The sequence below is a fragment of the Loxodonta africana genome, chromosome 15, assembly GCF_030014295.1.
Source record: "Loxodonta africana isolate mLoxAfr1 chromosome 15, mLoxAfr1.hap2, whole genome shotgun sequence".
Classification (NCBI taxonomy): domain Eukaryota; kingdom Metazoa; phylum Chordata; class Mammalia; order Proboscidea; family Elephantidae; genus Loxodonta; species Loxodonta africana.
Genome location: NC_087356.1, coordinates 1,620,752 through 1,639,551, shown reverse-complemented (window position 1 = coordinate 1,639,551; position 18,800 = coordinate 1,620,752). Strand labels below are relative to the sequence as shown.

The 18,800-nt window shown below is 46.7% G+C and overlaps 1 protein-coding gene across 1 annotated transcript in view; it reads left to right on the top strand.

Moving 5' to 3' along the window:
- Positions 1-18,800, top strand: part of ZNF514 (zinc finger protein 514) — a 19,922-nt gene extending 1,122 nt beyond the window's left edge. The window contains exons 3-8 of the mRNA XM_064269037.1: positions 4,325-4,554; positions 4,607-5,060; positions 10,078-10,166; positions 12,155-12,281; positions 12,658-12,753; positions 16,005-18,800. Of these exons, the coding sequence (XP_064125107.1) occupies positions 4,325-4,554; positions 4,607-5,060; positions 10,078-10,166; positions 12,155-12,281; positions 12,658-12,753; positions 16,005-17,005 (1,997 nt within the window). The 3' untranslated portion in view covers positions 17,006-18,800. The remainder of the gene's footprint in view (positions 1-4,324; positions 4,555-4,606; positions 5,061-10,077; positions 10,167-12,154; positions 12,282-12,657; positions 12,754-16,004) is intronic.

The following is an 18,800-nucleotide window of genomic DNA, read 5'->3' as shown; positions in this document are numbered from 1 at the left end:
CTCAGCGGTCGGCGCGCTTTACTCTGACGTTGAAGAACCTGCGCAAACGTTCGCTCCTCAAAGGCTACTGTTGCTGAAGAAGATCTCGTTAAGGCTGTGGGGCTGCTTGGCGGAGAGGAGAAACGTTGTGGGTTCCTGGGGTTTTGGCTAACCTGGAAGCATTGTCCACGTGTGAGGCCACTTTCCACCAGCTCTCCGATGTTAAGAACCTTCTGCGAAGGAAGGAAATGTGTTTCTCATCTTTGTAGCCCGTCAGTAGCGCTGGTTTGCACCTCATTGAGTCCCTGGCCCTGTTCTTCCCGCGCTTAGAAGGGACTCGATTCCGCTTCAACTTCTCCGTTTTCAGGAATTTGGCAATGAAATTGGGGCCAGAGAGGCTCAGAATTTGGTTCTGAGGACAGGGCTGCGGCCTGAGGCAGGCTCATTGCACATCCTTGAGCCTGAAGAAGAACCCAGGATACAAGGGTGTATCTCGACAGTTTGAGCACCTAACAGCCGCTCTTCCTTGGTGCTGCTGGAAGAGCCCTGGCTGGAGACTTTAAAGGCTCTCATCCTTGGCTGCATGCTGGAATCATCTGAGGAGCTTTAGAAATAACTGATGCCCGGAACCGACTCTGAGCAAGAGTTTGAAAAGATCTGCAGGTGATACTCATGCGCACATGAAGTTAGAGCCACCGAACTAGGACTTCAGAGAAAACTGGAGGCTACACAAAAAACATGGCAAAATTCTGCTTCAGGAACAAGTTTGCACTCATTCAAAAAACTTAAGTTGCCTACTATAGACAAGGCACAGTTACAAATATGAATAAGACACAGTCACTGCCCCAAACCAACTCATGGTTCAAAGGAAAAAGTCAGAACGTAAAATTATTAACACAACGCACTGTGATTCATAATTATGTCATGTCCAAAACACTGGGAGTATGGTGTACTAAGGGTTGTGCTGTACTAAGGGTTTTGGATCTTTTTGGAAGATTAGACTCGATTAAAGGCATGACGCACCACCTGTCAGTTTGCCATACTGTAGTGGTTTGTTCCCACGGTGCTGGAAGCTATGCTGCTGGTATTTTGAATCCTAGCAAGTTCACCCATGGTGGACAGGTTTCAGCGGAGTTTCCAGACTAAGACAATCTGGGAAGAAAGGCCTGGCAACCTACATACTAAAATTAGCCAATGAAAACAATAGAACGTTGTCCGATGTAGTGCAGGAAGATGAGCCTCTAGGGTGGAAGTGCTACAATAGCCACCAGAATGGACTCAAACATACCGACAATCATGAAGATGGTGTGGGACCAGCCAGCGTTTCATTCTGTTCTACCTGGGGTCCTATGAGTTGGAGCTGTCGAGGGCAACTTACAACAAAGTCATGACGTTCCAGACAGATGTGTTTTCTCGCTGTTTCCTTCTGTGTAGTGGTTTTTGTCATTTAGCCTTATGTTGAGAGTGGTAACTTTGGGGTCCTAGAGGGGTTTTCTTCTAGAATTCCCCACCCCTGAGCAGACCCTCAGCTACATCTGTATCATTAGTTCCTCAGGTAACTTTCAAAGTGGAAGCTTAAGTTCTTCAGGGTTTAGCAGCATAAAAGTTAAGTTTGCTGCTCACTTCCCAGGGTTCTGGCTCCCACTTCATTTTTAAAAAAAAAACTATAGATTCCTCACTTTCATGCCTGATCACCAATGTATTAGATTTAGCTTCGTATCTTTTCAGCATTTTTAGTTAGGGTTGTTCAGGGTACCTAACCCACCTTATTGATGGAACTATTAAGAGAATTTTAGCTGACTTTCCCAAAAGAGTTTGGAAGGGCATATAGGTGCTGACAGCTGAGAAACAACAGACGTCCATCTTGTTTAGAATGAAGTGATCAACAGACGTCCATCTTGTACAGAATGAAACAGTCATCTCCTAGGTTGGCCAGCTGGTGAGCTCTGCCAAACTGCAGGGTGTTATGGCTTTCTGTTGCTGTCCAACAACCTCCCCAAACTTAGTTGTTCTCTTTTTTACTCTCTCTAGGAAAAAAAACCTCTTCCCTTTATATTGTGGCCTTTTTAGAGGTGACACCCTAGCAGACTTGCAGTGGGCCTTTAAAAGGATAGTAGTGTCAGAACCTGTCTAACTTGAGGGGGGATAATACAAATCCAAATCAGCCCAAGGCTGATCCCTATGAGGAAGAGGTCAGATATACCTCCTCTCTCTAACTTTTTTACCAGTTCCGACACCAGCTGTCCCTCCCACAGCACTCTCTACTTCTCTTCTGTGTTTGATAATCCATTGTGATGGCTACACAGGACTCACAGAACACACTTACAGTTAAGTAGTTTATTAAAGAAGTAACAGGGTACAACTCGGGATCAGGAAGATTATAGGCAAAGTCTCCTTTCTTCAGTGCAGGACAGTTCTCTCAGCTCTTCTAGGCCAGTCAGGCCTCCTCTCGGCCCCCTCAAGACAGACTTCTCTTGGCTCCCTCAGTACAGGCTCCTCTTGGCCCTGCCATCTGTCACCCCTGGCTCTGCTGCTGGGCCCCTTCTGCGCCTCTCACTGTCTTCAGTGTTAACAGCTCTTGACCCATGTTACGGCTCTTCTAGGAGTTCCCTTGACATCACTCTCTCCTCTCTTCTTTCTTCCTTTTGCTTCCTGCTGCTTTTCTTCATGTTTCTTTCTGTCTGAAAAACCTCTGTCAGCTTGGCTGCATATACACCCACTCCTCACTTATTGATGTGGTTAGGTTCCAAAGACCATGTCATTAGGCAAAAGTCAGCATTATGCAAAAGTGGAGAATGACCACATCAGATTACAAAATGGAGGACGACTTTATCATTACATAACTGCCAAGCCACTGAGAATCATGGCCCAGCCAAGTTGGCACATAACCATCACAGCCAGCGTTGATCTCACTTCACATCTCAGCATTCATTACCGCTAGACATATGTCGTTAACACACAAAACAGTGGGATAGTAGTTTTTTTACTCGTCATAAATGCAAAATGCCAGATAACGACATAATAACTGAGCGTATACACAACTCCTTGTCAATTTCAAGGCATGGCCCCTCCTAGCAGGTGGCTACAAACTGACTAATCCCCTCTCAGGAGACCACAGACACTTCATTTCCGTGGTAGGCTATAGTCACCTTATCTGCGCAGTCCATAGTCACTTTATTTGCATAGTCTATTGACCAATCCCTACAAGGTGTCCTACAGGGTTGCTCTAAGTCGGAATTGACTGGATGACACCTAACAACAACAGGTGAAAGTTTAGAGTAAATTAATTTCTCATTCAAAAATTCATACACAAATTGTTTCCTGACATTCATTGCAATCCCCACGATATGTCAGCACTCTCCCCCTTTCCACCCCAGGGTTCCCCTTCTTCATTTGTCCAGTTTTCCTGTCCCTTCCTAAGTGTCTGTCTTTTTAACAAATTCCCAGTGGCTTCTGTTGGACAGGAGCCCTGGCGGCACAGTGGTTAAGAGCTTGGCTGCTAACCAAAAGTGAGACAGTGAGACAGTGAGACAGCAGCAAGCTGGAGCAGGGCCGGTTGGGTCCTTCGCCGCCGCCCTGTAGGCCACGGAAAAAGACAAGCAGGACAAAGAGTGGAATAAACAATCTGGCCCACCCCCTGGAGATCCGAATAGAACACACAAGACCCGTGGGCATTATGTACTATCCGAGGGTGGTAAGGACTGAAACGTTGCACATCAACTGTCAACGTGGTTCTCGCAGGACTCCACAGGAGCACAGCTTGTGCAAAAGTAAAAGCGACCACTATTTGTCTTTCTCCTGCTGGCCGAAGGGGGCGATGTGACGAGGGGACCCAACGCGCCTGCGTCAGATCCCATAATGAGTTATATCAAAAGGAACCGAAGGACTTCCATCTTGAAGAAATCCTGCGTGCGCACCTTCATTTGCATAACCCAACCCCTTCTCAGGAATTCCCTCCTTTCCCCCCAGCCTCGTGAATAAGTATCAAAAGCCCTTCTTGCCTCCTTGTTGAAACCCTTAAATACGTGGCTCCTAGGCAATTCAGTGACAGTCTCTCTGAAGGTTCTAGCCCTTACTGTCACCTTTTGCTAGCTGCTGGCAAAATAAATTTGCTTGTGTGACTCCAGGCTGCCCCAATAGTCTTATTGGGCAGCACGAATCCGGTTGGTCCCACCGAGGAAGGGGCCCTCGGTGACAAAAGGTCGGCCACCAACGGCTCCTGGGAAACTATGGGGCGGTTCTACTCTGCCCTGTAGGATCACTATGGGTCAGAACTGGACTCCACAGCGACGGGTTTGGTTTGGGCCTGTTGGACAGCCCCGAGCCCGGCTATCCTCCGGGGAAGGGAAGCGCTCCCAGCTCCCACCCGCCAGTCATGGGGCCACCCCGGCTCCCAGCACAGGTGGGGCGCAGCTCCGGCCGCGCGATCAGGGCGCAGGCGCACTCAGGCCGTCAGGGCGCCGGGCCGGGGAGCTGCTAGCCACGCCCCGTGGACGTACTGCGGCTGCGCACTCGCACGGCCCGGCGCACTCGCGTCTGCGCAGGTGCGGGGCGGGTCTCGGGAAGCGGGGCCGGGTGGGGGCGTCGCTTTCCGGTTTGGGGGTGCAGCGGCGCGCGGCGGCCGTAGCGCGTATGGAGTGCGATTGTCCCTCCGCCTGGGCGCCGGCGATCGGCTGTGGCGGCTGTGGCTCCCTGTGAGGCTGCGACCGGAACCCCTGTCGTCTCGGGACGGAGGAGCGCTGGGCGCCGCAGGCGTGACCGCAGCTGCGTGTGCTGCGTGCGGGGCGCCCCTGGGTGCGCATCCGCGGGGAGCCTGGTCCCAAGAAGGAGGGCCGCGGAGCGGGGCTGGGGGACGAGGCCAGGCTCGTGGGCGCTAAGCGCGCCCCGAGCAGGCGGGGAGAACCGGACCCCGGGTCAGCCAGCCCTGCTCTGCGCCCTGCGGTCGGCCAGGTCAACCAGCCCTGCTCTGCGCCCTGTGGGTCAGCCTCCCCTACTCTGCGCCCTGCGGTCGGCCAGGTCAACCAGCCCTGCTCTGCGCCCTGTGGGTCAGCCTCCCCTACTCTGCGCCCTGCGTCGGCCAGGTCAACCAGCCCTGTTCTGCGCCCTGTGGGTCAGCCTGCCCTGCTCTGCGCCCTGCGGGCCATCCTGCCCTGCGCCCTGCGGGTCAGCCAGTCCTGCTCTGCGCCCTGCGGGTCAGCGAGCCCTGCTCTGTGCCCTGTGGGTCGGCCGGGTCTGACAGCCCTGCTCTAAGCCCTGCGGGTCGGCCGGGTCAGCCAGCCCTGCTCTGTGCCCTGCAGGTCTGCCAGGTATGACAGCCCTGCTCTGCGCTTTTCCTGTCAGCTGAGCGTCTGTACGCAGTGGGAATGCCCCGTGTCACCCAGGCTGCCACAGTTGCTTACAGCTCCCCGGACCCTCAGGAGGACCACAGGGCCCCAGTGAAAGAACGCCGCCCCTTAGCTCCAGCTATGGACTCCACAGCAGCAGGTTTTGCTCCCAAGGGTGCAGAGGGCCAGAAGCCCTCTTGGGGAGTTAGCACCTGGCCTAGGAGGAGGAGGATCCTAAGAAAAGGCAGGGAACCCCACTGAGGAGACAGAACCTGCAGCTGCCCTCCCTGTAGTGATTTCTAACCTTCCAGGCCAAGGAGGAAAAAGCCTCAGCATACAGAGGCCATGGCGGAGGTAGAGGGAACAGCCACAGAAGACTTGTCCCAAAGGCCAGAGGAGAGAGGGACAGCTGAAGAGCACAGAGAGTGGGCAGGGCAGGAGAGAATTTCTTCCTGCTCAGGGAGAGGGCAAACCCCAGGGGAGTGGCCTTTGACAACGGTTCCCAGGGCAGTGGGCCCTATGGAGCCTTCCCACCTGCTTCCTTGATCACTAGATGCGAAGACTCTTGCACCTCTCCTAGCTCAGTTTTGTATAAGGTCAGCAGGATACAAGATCAGTAACTCCCATGTTGGGGGCACGGGGCAATCCAGGTGACCCAGGAGGTTTTAAGCAATTCTAGGTGTATAATGTCCTGTTCTGCACTGGAGATTTTAATTCAGATTTTCATTTCTCAGTGCACATGTTCAAGATCAGAAAACTTGTAGAACTAATCCCTGGGCCTCCCATACCTTCTTTTTTCCTCTCTGCCCTTGTTTCTCAGAGCCTGGTTCATGGACCAGCAGCATGGGCATCACCTGGGAGCTCTTAGAAGTGCCGGATCTCAGGCCCTCCTCCATACCTTTGAACCAGGGCTGCGTGTTAAGGAGATAACTCGGGATTCATGTGCACATTTAACGTTTGAGAAGTGCTGCCTGCCTGCTTCCATGCTTTGTTGGCGTGCTTGATAGCTTTAGTTCTCTGTATGGTTGGAGTTAGTTTAAGCCTTTTAAAACACTCTAATACAAAGCTCTAAAAATGTGCTGCAAAGACCTAACTGTTTAGGAACACCAAGGTCAGCTTCTCAGGAAGAGCTCAGTTCCCAAGGATGAGAGGAGAGATGTAACTTCTTACCCCTAAGCCCTTGTATCTGCTCATGGTCTTGATACGTGTCTCTCGGACCTTTGTCTTATCCCTGCTGACTACACTTAAAGTTATGTTAAGGTCTTCTCCATGTTTACATTTCAAAAGGCCTTGTACAGGACCTGCATGTAGTTGTGTTGTTAGGTGCTGTCAAGTCGGTTCCGACTCATAGTGACCCCATGCACAACAGAATGAAACACTGCCCGGTCCTGCACCATTCTCACAATTGCTGCTATGTTTGAGCCCATTGTTGCAGCCACTGTGTCAGTCCATCTCATTGAGGGACTTCCTCTTTCTCACTGACCCTCTACCAAGCATGATGTCCTCCTCCAGGGACTGATCCCTCCGGATAACATGTCCAAAGTATGTAAGATGCAGTCTCGCCATCCTTGCTTCTGAGGAGCATTCTGGTTGTACTTCTTCCAAGACAGATTTGTTCTTTTGGCAGTCCGTGGTATATTCAATATTCTTCACCAACACCACAATTCAAAGGCGTCAGTTCTTCTTCGGTCTTCCTTATTCATTGTCCAGCTTTCACATGCATATGATGTAATTGAAAATACCATGGCTTGGGTCAGGCGCACCTTAGTCTTCAAGGTGACATCTTTGTTTTTCAACACTTTAAAGATGTCTTTTGCATCTGATTTGCCCAATGCAATGTGTCTTTTGATTTCTTGACTGCTGCTTCCATGGGTGTTGATTGTGAATCCAAGTAAAAGGAAATCCTTGACAACTTCAGTATTTCCTCCATTTATCATGATGGTGCTTTGGCCCAGTTGTGAGAATTTTTGTTACCTTTATGTTGAGACGTAATCCATCCTGAAGGCTGTGATCTTTGATCTTCATCAGTAAGCATTTCAAGTCCTCTTCACTTTCAGCAAGCAAGGTTGTGTCATCTGCATAACACAGGTTGTTAATGAGTCTTTCTCCAATTTTGAGGCCCCATTCTTCTTCACATAGTCCAGCTTTTCAGATTATTTGCTCAGCTTACAGTTTGAATACGCATGGTGAAAGAACGCAACCTTGACGCACACCTTTCCAGACTTTAAAGCACACAGCGTCCCCTTGTTCTGTTTGAATGACTAACCTCTTGATCCATGTATAGATTCCTCACGAGCACAATTAAGTGTTCTGGAATTCCCATTCTACGCAGAATTATCCATAATTTATTATGATCCACACAGTCGAATGCCTTTGCATAGTCAATAAAACATAGGTAAACATCCTTCTGGTATTCTCTGCTTTCATCCAGGATCCATCTGACATCAGCAATGATACCCCTGGTTCCATGTCCTCTTCTAAATCCAGCTTGAATTTCTGGCAGTTCCCTGTTGCTTTACTGCTGCAGCTGCTTTTAATGATCTTCAGCAAAATTTTGCTTGCGTGTGATATTAAAGATATTGTTCGATAATTTCCACGTTCAGTTGGATCACCTTTCTTGAGAATAGGCGTAAATATGGATGTCTTCCAGTTGGTTGGCCAGGTAGCTGTCTTCCAAATTTCTTACAAAGCTGAGTGAGCACTTACAGTGCTGCGTCTGTTTATTGAAACATCTCAGTTGGTATTCCGTCAATTCCTGGAGCCTTGTTTTTCACTAATGCCTTCAGTGCAGCTTGGAGTTCTTCCTTCAGTACCATCGGTTCCTGACATATGTTATCTCCTGAAATGGTTGACTAATACTTTTTGGTATGGTGACTCTGTGTATTACTTCCACCTTCTTTTGATGCTCCCTGCGTCTTTTAATATTTTCCCTGTAGTGTTGCAACTCAAGGCTTGAATTTTTTCTTCAGCAATTTGAGAAATGCTGAGCGTGTTCTTCCCTTTTGGTTTTTTATCTCCAGGTCTTTGTACACGTCATCATAATACTTTGTTTTCTTGAGCCACCTTTTGAAATCTTCTGTTCATCTCTTTTACTTCATCATTTTTTCCTTTTGCTTTAGCTGCTTGACATTCAAGAGCAAGTTTCAGAGTCTCTTCTAACATCCGTTTAGGTCTTTTCTTTCTCTCCTGTCTTTTTAATGACCTCTTGCTTCATGTATGACGACCTTGATGTCATTCCACAACTTGTCAGGTCTTCGGTCGTTGGTGTTAAACGTGTCAAATCTACTCTTGAGATGGTCTCTAAATTCAGGTGGGATATACTCAAGGTTGTACTTTGGCTCTCATGGATTTGTTCTAAATTTTTTCAGTTTCAGCTTGAACTTGGCATATGAGTAATTGGTGGTCTGATCTGCATTCGGCCCCTGGCCTTGTTCTGACTGATGATACCAACTTTTTCCATCATCTCTTTCCACAGATGTAGTTGATTTGATTCCTGTGTATTCCATCTGGCGAGGTCCATGTGTATAGTCACTGTTTATGTTGGTGAAAAAAGGCATTTGCAATGAAGAAGTTGTTAGTCTTGCAAAATTCAGTCATGCAATCTTCGGCATCGTTTCTATCCCAAAGGCCATATTTTCCAACTACAGATCCTTCTTTGTTTCCAGCTTGCACATCCCAATTGCCAGTAATTCTCAGTGCATGCTAACTGCATGTTTGATCAATTTCAGACTGCTGAAGTTGGTAGAAATCTTCAATTTCTTCATCTTACCTTAGTGCTTGGTGTGTAAATTTGAATCATAGTCATATTAACTGGTCTTTCTTGTAGGTGTATGGATATTTTCCTATCACTGACAGCATTGTACTTCAGGATATATCTCGAAATGTTTGTTTTGACAATGAATGCAATGCCATTCCTCTTCAAGCTGTCAATCCCAGCATAGTAAACTATATAATTAATTCAAAATGGCCAATACCAGTCCATTTCAGTTCACTAATGCCTAGGATATCAATCTTTATGCATTTCATTTTTGACAATTTCCAATTTTCCTAGATTCATACTTCATAGATTCCAAGTTCCAGTTATTAATGGATGCTTGCAGCTGTTTCTTCTCATTTTGAGTTGTGCCGCATCAGCAAACGAAGGTCCTGAAGGCTTTACTCCATCCACATCTTAAGGTCTACTCTACTTTGCGGAGGCAGCTCTTCCCCAGTCATATTTTGAGTGCCTTCCAATCTGAGGGGCTCATCTTCCAGTACTATATCAGGCAGTGTTCTACTGCTATTCATAAGGTTTTCACTGGCTAATGCTTTTCAGAAGTAGACTGCCAGGTCCTTGTTCCCATCCTGTCTTAGTCTGGAAGCTCAGCTGAAACCTGTCCACTGTGGGTGACCCTGCTGGTATTTGAATACTGGTGGCATAGCTTCCAGCATCACAGCAACATGTGAGCCCCCACAGTACAGCAAACTGACAGGCACGTGGGGGCTGCATATGGTAGGTCCAGTGAATGCCTCTTCAATGGGGTAGCCAGAACATAGATCTACTTCATTTACCTACAACCTGCTCTGGGCCTGTGAACAGGTAGGCGCCTCATGCAGCTGTGTACAGGACGCTTCTCTCTGATATGAGCAGGCTACAGGCTGCCTCTCAGTGCCCTTTGACCCAGCTCTGTCCCCGGAAACATGAAGGTGACACCCAAGAGCTGTGTAGGATTCTCCAGCTTGGGGGGTCCTGGAGCTGTAAATGTCTCCCTTATGGCTCCTTTTACTTTTCCAGCTCTCCGTTCTCAGGACCCTGCTCCTCCTCCAGAGAGACACCCAGGAGAAATGGGAACACCCAGTTTGTTCCTGAAAGCCAGGCCCAAGGTGAGTTAGAGTGGTCTTAAATTTTTCCTCACCTGCCTGAACTATGCATATCTTTGCCTCCTTTTTTCCTTTGTTCACCAAAGGGCATTGACTCCACTTGCTGCCCCTCAGGAGGCTGTGCCCATCAGGTGGGTGATGGCCACCCTGGCCCTTGCTGGGGCCCTCTTTTCTCGGCTCGGTACATACTCACTCACCCTGATTCTTCGGGCTTATTCCTCTAATGGGCACTGTGGTGTGTACCAATCAGTGTGACAGAGCCTTTAAGGAACATCACACCACAGTGAGGAGAGGACTCACACCCAGGATGCAGCCTCCAGTCAGAGTGAAAATCTGCATGATCCATGAGCAAAAGAATAGCAGAGACAGGCCTTTCCATCTTCAGGAAAAGGAGGAATGAATTCGTGCTGGAGAGGTTGAGGAATACACATGGAGAAGGGGGCTTCGGGAGCTCTGAGTGTAGGCACGGGTTGGGGAGCCATTTGAGGCTGGGCCCCTGCTCAGATGTTGTCTCCCTGGATTAGAGTGGAGACAGATTTAACTTCACTGCTTGCTGGCTGTGTAACCTCGGACAGGTCACCTAATCTCTCTAAGCACTGGCTTTACCATCTGTAAAACGAGGATGGTAATAATGATAATGGTGAAAATAATATTAGTTATTATTCACTGAAAACCAAATATGTGCTAGAAGCTATTCTACACAATTTACATATATTAGCCCATTTAATCATTAAAATGTTCCCAGAAGGTGGTTACTTTCATTATCCTCATTTTGAAGTGTGGTAATTGAGGCACAAAGAGGTAAACTGAAAACAAAACAAAACCAAAGTACAGAGAGATAAAGTAACTTGTTCATGGCTGTCTAACTAGTAAGTGAGGAAGCCCAGTTTCAAACCCAAGCTGGGTGTCTCTGACGTCTTAGCCACTCAGTAACAGAACTAGCTTGTGTGGTTGTTGGAGTTCTGGGAATTGGTAATTGCTTACTTCTTGTTGCCTTGGTTGTAATGGGACTTGACTCCAGAGGTGGATTCGGGTTTGGGTGTAGTGGGCGGGATGTGGAGGGAGGACCAGGTGGACGGCCTGAGGAGTTTTTTAGCGTCCAAGATAGTGGCTTAGTGGGATTCTAGCTTGATGGGAGATATCCACATTTAATTTTCTAGCCAAAAGGGGGAACCTTCTGCAATAATTAACAGTCATTGAAGAGTTCAAACGTCTTTGACCTTGATGTACGCTATATCAGAGAGCAGAGCCTAGTGATATAGTGTAACTAGTGACAGCCCCCAGATCTCAGTGGTTCACAGCAACAAAGGTTTCTTTCCTTAAGTTACAGGAACTGATAAAATGATTAAGCTTTGGGGAAAAGATTCATGCTAATCAGACTCACAGAAGACTTTCTGATTGATCATAAGGCCATAAGATTCATTTTCACTGAACCGTGTGCTAGCGTGCGGATCCCATTCATCCCAGCCCATTGCAGATATGGGGTATATTGTTAGAAACCTCAAATTATTCGATTTGGCCTTGGTAAAAATTGTCATGAAAATCATAGGTCACAAGTCCGCAAAGTATTTAATTAGATACCTATCAATACACGTGCATTTGAGAATACAAAGCATATTTGATAATTTAATTGATTCTAATACAGCTAAATTGAGAGTAAAATCTTAAAACTGAGGAAATAGCTTCCTCATTTTATTAACCTCCCTCACCTAAGCATAATGTCTCTGTAGGCTTGCTTATCCCAGGACCCCAACTGTATTTCTAAGCACCTTGATGCTAATAGGCACATAAGTGGGCATTGGATGGAACACCAAGTAGTACGGGTGACACGATCCCTGGACAGCGTAAGATATTTCTGAGGTGACACAAACCAAAACTCTCTGGGCTTTGGGATGACTAGAAACTCTGGGAATCCCCTCAGATGCCATCCATTTTTCTCCCCAGGGTCATCAGTGTGTTTTCTGAGGATGCAGGAGTATTTTATGTTTTAGGAATTGATAACATTCAAAGATGTGGCTGTGGACTTCACCTGGTGGGAGTGGGAGCAGCTGGACCCTGCTCAGAAGGCCCTGTACAGAGAGGTGATGCTGGAGAACTTCACGAACCTGGCCTCCCTGGGTAAGCTCGGCTCTGCCAGAGCTCAAAGCCTGCCTGTCAGGCCGTCATTATTTCCTTGATGTTTCAAAACCAGGGCTCTTCTGGGACTCCTGGCTGAGTTCTGGCCTGGTGTTCTGGAATCAGATGCTTACATTCTCTCTGGGACCCAAATACACAGAATTTTTGCTCCTCGTTCCTAGGAAAAGTCCTATTCTTTAAGGAGTTGGATGGGAAGTTCCGTGACTCCGCTCCTGACGTTTCACTGTGTCTATTCTTTGGAGGCTCTTTCCTGTCACCTTCTGCGCTGCCCAACAGTATTTCTCCACCTGAAGACCGCGAACTGAAGCCTTGGCCTCCAGCACATACAGCCACGAACCTTTTCTTTCTCTACCGCCAGGGCTTCCGTTGTCCAAACCATATGTGATATGCCAGCTGGAGGAAGGGGAAGAGCCCTGTGTGTTGGAGAGAGAAATCTCAGCGGGAGCCCACTCAGGTGAGTGAGAGCTAAGCAGCATGACACATAATAAGGCCCAGCTGGGGGTGGGAGGCTGCCCTGAACTGTTGGTTGGGGGCTCTCCTTTGAGGAGATGAGGTCACGTGGCAGGAACCCTCAACCCTAGTATTTCATATACTTCTAAGCTTTTGTAATTACCTCTGATGTCAAGAGACGAGATGTTCATTTTCTTCTTTAGTACTTACCCTTTTTTTTGGTACTCATCTCTGCTCATCCTTTCTGGGTTCTTGGTGCCACACAGCATCACAGATGTTTTACATGGACTCTAGGATCAATAATGGTAAATGGCCAGAAAATCCTCTCTCTATCAGTGGGGTTGAGGGAGTTAGTGAAGGATCAAACAGAACAGATGAGCAGCCCAGAAGTTCAGTGCTACAGTCCAGGACAGACAGCAGCTGTCAGGAGCAAGTACTCATGGCCAGCTGCTGACGGCATCTTTCTGAGACCTATTCGTGGGTGACTTGAGAGTACCTAGTAGGCTGTACCTCCCCAGGAACAGAATTCTGGACCCAAAGCCCTCCTGACTGCCACGGATAGCCCGAGAATACCGGAGGCAGGTGCCAGGCAGTGTCCATCTCTGCTGCAGAGCCATAGCCTTGGGCTCAGGAAGGCAGCACACAGATCCAGAGAGCATGGACTGGGACTCGCCATAGATCCTAGAATATAAGACAGAGAGAAGATGCTCATCTCGTGTGTATTGTACTTTCTTGATCTTTTTTCTTTCCAGGATAAGAACAAGGGTCTGGTGTCCGGATATAGCCTCACGCCCAGTATCTCTCTGTTTATAGTCGTGCACAAACATGGCTGAGCTTCAGAACCTCCCAGGGATCTTGTTAAACATTCAAATTCCCAGGAGTCACACAAAACCTACTAATTTAGAATCTCTGAGGCGTGACGCTTGGGACCACTGGTCAGGCATTGCCAGTCATTTCCCTTTACAGAAGCGTCCTTTTTTGGTTATTATTGTGTTAGTTTTCTATTGCTGCTGAAACAAATGACCACAAACTTAGTGGCTTAAAAACAAGACAGATTCATTACCTCACAGTTCTGTAGGTGAGAAGTCTGACAGATCTCATATGGTTAAAATCAAGGTGTCCACAGGGCTGCATTCCTTTCTGGAGTATCTACGGGAGATTCTGTTTCCTGCGTATGTAGTTGTTGGCAGAACTTATTTCTTTGCAGTTGTCAAACCGAGGTCCCATTTTCTTGCTGGCTGCAAACTGAGAGCTGTTCCCAGCTTCTAGAGGCTGCCACATTCCTTAGCTCATAGCCCCTTCCTCCACCTTGAAAGCTGGCAGTGGTGGGGTCAGGTCTTTCTCACACTGCATTTCTCGCACACAGCCAAGAGAAGTGCTCTGGTTGTAAGAACTCGTATCATTAGATTGGTTCCACCTGGATAATCCAGGCCAATCTTCTCGTCTCAGGATCTGTGCCGTTAATCACATCTGCAGAGCCCCTTTTGCCCCGTAAGGTCACACTTTCCCAAGTTGTTGAGATTAGAGTGTGGTCATCTTTGGGGGCATTATTCTGCCAGCACAATCATATGTAGTAATATGATACAGTTATATGTGGCGTGGGCTGAGGTGTTGAGGGAGGACTTTGTGGAGCATCTGAGTTTGTCCCTGAAGAAACCACAAAGTCTTAGAGAAAAGAGAGGAGGTGAGGAAGGGCGTGGACATGTGGGAAACATGGAGGCAGCAAGCTTAACTGTGGGGAAGACACTTGCTAAGAAGAGTTAAGTACAGTAGGACAAGGGTGAGACATTCAGGCTTTATCCTGTAGGCACTGGAGAGCTTTTGGAGGATTAAGACCTGTCTCAGCTATCTAGTGCTGCTGTAACAAATTTATTCTCTCACAGTTTAGGAGGGTAGAAGTCCAAATTCAGGCTGCCATTTCTAGGGGAAGGCTTTCTCTCTCTATCGGCTCTGGGAGACTGTCCTTGTCAGCAATCTCTCCCTGGTCTAGGAGGCTCTCAGCAGAGGGACCGTGGGTCCAAAGGATGTGCTCCACTCCCCGTGCTTCTTTCTTGGTGGTATGAGGTCTCCCTCCTCTCTGCTCTAACTTCCAAAAGAGATCGACTCAAAATACAACCTAATCCTATAGATCAAGTCCTGCCTCATTAACATAACTGCCTCTAATCGTGCCTCATTAACATAGAATTCAGGATTTACAACACACAGGATAATCATATCAGATCACAAAATGAAGGACAACCATACAATGCTGGGAATCATGGCCTAGCCAAGTTGACACATATTTTTGGGGACACAGTTCAGTCCACGACAAGAGCTGAGGAGAAACACAAAGAAATGAGCCTTTTAGGAAAATGAAAGCGATGACCTCTATCTCCGAGATACCTGTGGTAACAGGACTGGCTTGAAGTCTGTTGTGATTATTTGGCCAGAAGATACTGATAAGAATCTAGGGTCTATTCCCAGTTGATTCATAGCCCTATAATTTTTCTATTCCTCTTTATCACCGTCCTTTATATTTAGTCTATTTACCATATCACCCTTCCTACCCTCCTTTCATCTTTACAGCCTGTAGATTTACGTTGTATACTAGAATACAAAGTTTTCCAGTTTTCCAAATCTTCAGTCACCTGTTTCTTACCTAGTCTCCAAAACCTTCTCTGGACATAAAGCCTTTTTTTTAATTGTGATAAGTGTGTGTGTGTGTGTGTGTGTGTGTAAAACAAAATATTTGCCATTTCAATGTTTTTTACTGGTCCAGTTCAGTCACGTTAATTACACTGATTGTATCGTGCAGCTATCACCATGATCCATTGCCAGTTTTTTCTGTCACCCTTATCAGAAATTCAGTGTTAAGCAATGACTCCCTCTTTCCCCCTCCCTCTCACCCCTGGTAACCACTAATAAACTTTGGTCTCGATACATTTTCCTATTCCAGATATTTCACATAAGTGGGATCATACAATATTTGCCCTTTTGTGGCTGATTTACTTCACTGAGGATAATATTTTCAAGACTCATTCATGTTACAGTACATATCAGGACTTCATTTTTCTTTATGGCAGAGTACTATTCCATTGTAGCTATGTCCTAAAGCCATTCTTGAAACAAACTGTACACTTCTTTTAGATATTATATTAAGCTTAATTATCTTACATCCATTACAGTAGTTTACTTCTTTCTTCTGGCACAGAGAACAGGTAATATTAAAAGGTCTTTTTTTTTTTTTTTTGCCCCCCCCCCCCCCCCCCACACCAGACTGGGAGAGAAGGCCTGAGACCAAGAAATCAATTCCAACTCAGGGAATTTCCAAAGAAGAATCATTGCGGGCAGCATCAGTGGAAAAACACGTTAAAGATGAGCTCTGGTCCTCCAAACTGCAAACAGCCTGTGGTTGGGATGAGGAGTTAGAGATGCATCAGAAAAAACAGGAGCTATATCTGAAATACATGCCAGCCACTCAGAAATCTACCAGTACCCTTACAGGAGATCCGGAGTGGAGTGAATTTGGGGGAAGTTTAGGTTTAGGATCAGTACTTGCTACCAAACACAGTGTTCCCATGGGAGAAGGACCCTATAAATGTGATGCAGAATTCAGACAGACTTCAGGGAGCAATAACTTTCAGAAAACCAATCCAGGGAAGAAATCTTGTAAATGTAATGAATGTGGGAAGTCCTTCTATTTCCAGTCAGAACTTAGGCGCCATCAGAGATGTCACACTGGAGAAAAGCCCTATGAATGCAGTGAATGTGGGAGAGCCTTTGGTCATACTTCATCCCTTATTAAACATCAGAGAACTCATACTGGAGAAAAGCCCTATGAATGCAGTGAATGTGGGAGAGCCTTCAGCCAGAGTTCATCTCTTGTTCTGCATTATAGATTTCACACTGGAGAGAAACCCTACAGATGTAATGAATGTGGAAGAGCCTTTGGTCATACTTCATCCCTTATTAAACATCAAAGAACTCATACTGGAGAAAAGCCCTATGAATGCAGGAAATGTGGGAGAGCCTTCAGCCAGAGTTCATCTCTCATCGTACATTACAGATTTCATACTGGAGAGAAACCCTACAAATGCAATAAATGTGGAAGAGCCTTCAGCCAGAGTTCATCTCTCACTCAGCATTATAGATTTCATACTGGAGAGAAACCCTACAAATGTAATGAATGTGGAAAAGCCTTTGCTCATAATGCATCCCTTATCAAACATCAGAGGACTCACACTGGAGAAAAGCCCCTAGGAATGCAGCGAATGTAGAAGGACCTTTAGCGGAGTACACGTATCACCAAACGTCAGAGAATTCATATTGGAGAGAAACTGTAAGTGTAATGTACGAGAGGAAATCTTGGCTTGGAGGACCCATTTTGTCCACCATCAGACAGTACATCCTAGAGAAAAATGCTATCAGTGTCATGAGGGAGGGTGGACGTTCGTTCACGCCTCTTCCCTTACCAAACACCAGAGAATTCATACTAATGAGAAACCATATGAATATTGTCTTAGTTATCTTGTGCTGCCATAACAGAAATACCACAAGTGGATGGCTTTAAAAAAGAGAAATTTATTCTCTCTCAATCTAGGAGGCTAGAAGTCCAAATTCAGGGCGCCAGCTCCAAGGGAAGGCTTTCTTTATCTCTCAGCTCTGGGGGAGGGTCCTTGTCATCAGTCTTCCCTGGAGGAGCTTCTCAGTGCAGGGACCCCAGGTCCAAAGGACATGCTGTTCTCCTGGCTCTTGTTTCTTGGTGGTATAAAATCCCCTGTCTCTCTGCTTCTTTTATATCTCAAAAGAGACTGACTTAAGATGCAACCTAATCTTGTAGATTGAGTTCTGTCTCATTAACATAACTGCCTCTAATCCCGCCTCCTTAACATCATAGAGGTAGGATTTACAATACAGAAAATTCACATCAGATGACAGAATGTTGGGCAGTCACATAATGCTGGGAATCATGGCCTAGCCAAGTTGACACACATTTTGGGGGGACACAATTCAGTCCATAACAAATATAATGAATGCTGAAAGGCTTCAGTCAGCAGACACACCATATTCAACCTCAATTTATACTGGGGGGAAGCCTTAGAGCCTTCAATCACATTAATGTTCCCTACGCCACCAAAAAAATAGGATGACTCATACTGGGGAGAAGCCCTGCAAGTGTGGTAAATCCCTCAAGAATATATATATACTTACTAATCAGAGAACGCATAATGAAGAGAAGCCCTGTGAATGCTGTAAGTGTGGAATGACCTTCAGTCAGAGCTCATCCCCTGCTCTGCTTTACGGCCGTCTCACAAGAAAACCCTTACGGATGCAGTGGATGTGGAATGACCTTCAGTCGGATCTCATCCCTTATTAAGCACCAGAGAATTCATACTTGAGAAAAACGCCATGAATGTGGGAGAGCCTTCGTCTCAGCCTCAGCAATTTCTGAACATCACAGAGAACTCACCCTCATTGTGAGAAGCTCTGGGAATGTAATCCATGTGGGAAAATCTTTGGTAGATATTCTTCTTTTTCACATCAGAGAATTCATACTAGAATGACTTCAAATTTAGTGAAACTGCGAAAAGGCACTAGTATAATTTGGGCCTCAGCATACGTTAAGGCTCCACCCCAAAGAGAAATCCTGGGAGCTTAACAAATGTGAGGAAGGCACTTTTCAGACTTGAGGTTCATAAAACTAGAGCTAAAAGGGACCCGAGAAGTCATCTAGTCGGTGATTTTCTACTGGGTGGGGGTCATTTTTACAGCTCACTGAGGCTCTGCCTCCCTATTGTTACCGCAAGTTGCGGGTTTGAGCCACCTGCCGCAAGGCCGATAGTGAGACGGAGAGGTAAGCAGTAAGAGGGCTTTATTGAATACCGGTATTCAAGAGACAGAGGGGGTTAAATTTCTCCCAAATTCTGTCTGCCCTAGAGGGTTAATGGGAGGGTTTTATATGGGGAAGGTCACGGTTACCTAATGTTTTGAGCACGTAGTCCACAGATGGTCTTATACGTCACAAAACAACTACAAAAAAAACTATTAAACTAAAGATACGCATATCGGGCA